Genomic DNA, 2,893 nt, shown 5'->3' with positions numbered 1-2,893 from the left:
GAAAATTACAGGAGGACGTTCTTATGGAGTGTGACCCACAGGGTAACGTGGCTGTTAAACAACTCTATTTTCCACAGGAGGAATAACAACTCACGTAGCTCTAGGACAGCCTGCAGAGGGATACAACATTCTCTGTTGCCCAAAAACCTGTTTCCATCCTATGCAGGACAGAGCAATACTGCACAGGGCTGCAAAAATATTCTCCCCATTCTTCCAGGGGATTCCCTGTGGTCCTGGCTGCTGAGCTCTCACTGTACGGATCTGTCTTTGTCACGGTACTGCAGCACAATACTGCTATCAGTAAAAATACCTGCCACTCTGGCAAATTAATATTATTATTGCCTGTTTTTTTACCATCCTTTGCCTCAGCAGCGCCCATCTGCTGCCCCACTGCCTTCACCCTCTGGGCACATTCTGCCCAGGTTGGAGGATCTCCCTGGGGGAGGGCACAAAAGGCTCCACTTCACATGAAGCAGACCCGGAGAGCTTCTCATTGTACTCTGTGGCCTCACAGACAAATCACATTAACTTCCATGCTGGGAAATTGTTACCAACTACAAATGATTCATTTTTTTCCTAATATCTTCATGAATCACAAAATCCTTACTGTAGTCCCTTGTCAGCTGATTCTCTCAGAATTCTATCTGTTCTATCCTCATTACACCAGCACGAGTATCACCCTGATCTCCTTTAGAAGTAGGATTGATTCTTCAGATTCAAAGAGAAACTCTGCTCAACATTCTTCAGCAACAGCAAACCAGAACGAAGAGCTCACAAAGCAACAACCTGCCCACGTTTAGGATGTTTCCAAAGGACCCAGAATCTGCCAACTTCCTACCTATTTCTGTAACCCACAAGGAATGTTATGATTAAACAATTCCCTTCACTCTCCTCATTTTGCAATGTTTGTTGCTACTGCAGTACCTTTAGAGCTCTCTTTTTTTTTCCCATGGACAGATCTATCCTCCCCCAAAAGCCTGGTACAAAGAGCTTGTAATAAATAAATATAAATAACTGGTTGTCGCCTGTATGATCCAAACAGGCTCGAGTATTCCAGCCTCTCAGGCATGATAAAACTACAAATGCTTAAGCTCTGAATCAGTTACACAGGCCCTGTACTTGTTAGATTCCTGAGCCTATTACAATCAGCTCTCCCTTCAACCCCTGTAGTAAGAAATGCTTTTTGCTTTTTTCTCCTCTCTCTTCCTGTAATCAGCACTAGATGGGCCCTTAGTTGTCCCTGCTGCTGTCTATTATTAACCCAGAGGCTTCTAATGGAATCATTAACTATTTCACTCACTTCTCCTCTGTGGCCCAGTGTAAGAGTTTGCTCTGGTCAGGAACAATAACTCCAGACAGGAACACTGGCAGGAACATATTCATCTCTTTCTTTTCTTCAATATTAAAGAAAAAATCCAGCCCTTGGCACAGCGGTTGAACATCAAGCAAACCAGAGCTGTTATCAAAACCTCACAACTAGAAGATTCAAGACTAGCAGGCTGCAGAAAAGAGACCGTGGAAATCTGCCCGAGCACAAGGCAAAGGCAGATGTGAGGTCTGAGGAGCTCAGGGAGCTCATTTCCCCTGGTCGGTGAGATCAGCCCCGACGCCGGGGGTGCCATCTCTTGTTGTTATCAGATGCATGTCACAAACCTGAAATACTATCACTCTCCATGCAGCAATACACACGTTGCCTCTCAGAAAAGCCACTGGCAGATGGATTTACAATAACCCCTCCAGAACCCAGAGCATTCCTGTTCTTTTTTCAGCTAAGCAGTAAAATCAGCTTATTTTGATACTTCTGGTCCATTGCAACAAGTGCTTAGGGCTGCTCTAATTATCCTCATTAAAATTCCTGTTAAATGCAGCAACTCTATCAAGCCTTCTCTTAGAACACAGAGACAATCTTAAACGGTGAATGAGAGCTACCATGGACCCGCCTCAGCGTGGACCCCTAGAGAGTCAGGGGAGTTTGGGAGAGCGACGGGCCGACCACGCAGCGTGACAGAACCCTCAGCAACGAGAACACCAACGGACAGGACACGGCGACTGTGAAGCAGCTCCTTACCTGGTAGATCATGACTTTGAAGTTCCTGCGTTTCAGCAGCTCGGCTTCGTTGGCCTCCAGCTTCTTTATCTGCCCAGCTTGCTTCTCCAGGTTCTGCCGGACGGTCTTCACGTTGACGCTCACCTTGCGCACCTTCTCCAGCATCTTGTTGACGGTGTTGCTGGTGGTGGTGTGGGCCTTTGTCAGCTTGGTGAGCTCTCCTTGGATGCTGGTCACCGCGCTATCCATCTCCTGCTGCCTCTCCTCCAGCTGCGTTTGGGTCAGCTGGATCTGATCCACCGCTCCGATGATCTTGTCCAGAAGGGTCAGCACCATCACGCCGTTGATCTGGTCTGATTTGATGGGTTCTTCAGGCACTTGCTCCTCTGAGGCCTCAGAAACAGTTGGTGGTTCGATAATGTGCAAAGTAGTATCCTCCATGATCGCCTGCGAGTCCTGGCCAGCAGAGCCTGGAGAAGCTGTCGCTGCAGGGAGAGAGAGGAGGGAAAACTGAACCCGAGCCTCAGCTAAACTCCGTGCTGGGAGGTGTGCCAGGAACGGAGAGCGCAGCGCGGGGATGTCTGTGCTGCAATTCAAATGGCACAGCCCTGGAAAGCCATCCCACAAAACTGCCCTGCAAAATTTTCCAGGCTTGCAGGTCATTGGCTGACTCCACCTCGGCTATATAAAAGGAGCCCGCTGCCAAATGCCTGGTGACCCACCCTCTCTGAAATGATTAAAATAGTTGGAGGGGAGGCGATGGCTTTGCAGGCAAACACAGGCACTGCTCAGAGAGGAATGCACAGCCCTGAACTGCAGCCACCTCCTCCTCCTTACCGCCAGCCT

At 48.5% G+C, this 2,893-nt stretch overlaps 1 protein-coding gene across 1 annotated transcript; it reads right to left on the bottom strand.

The window, feature by feature from the left end:
* Positions 1 to 2,068: 2,068 nt before the first annotated feature.
* On the bottom strand, positions 2,069 to 2,658 carry LOC103776946 (polymerase I and transcript release factor-like; the record flags this gene model as incomplete). Its single annotated transcript, XM_008944475.1, has 1 exon — positions 2,069 to 2,658. A coding segment is annotated over exon 1 (420 nt), but the record flags the coding sequence as incomplete, so codon positions are not given.
* Between the last annotated feature and the right edge of the window lie 235 nt (positions 2,659 to 2,893).

Source organism: Merops nubicus, unplaced genomic scaffold (genome assembly GCF_000691845.1).
Source record: "Merops nubicus isolate BGI_N331 unplaced genomic scaffold, ASM69184v1 scaffold26767, whole genome shotgun sequence".
NCBI lineage: Eukaryota > Metazoa > Chordata > Aves > Coraciiformes > Meropidae > Merops > Merops nubicus.
Note: the sequence above shows the minus strand (reverse complement) of the source record. Positions and strands in the feature narration are given on the sequence as shown.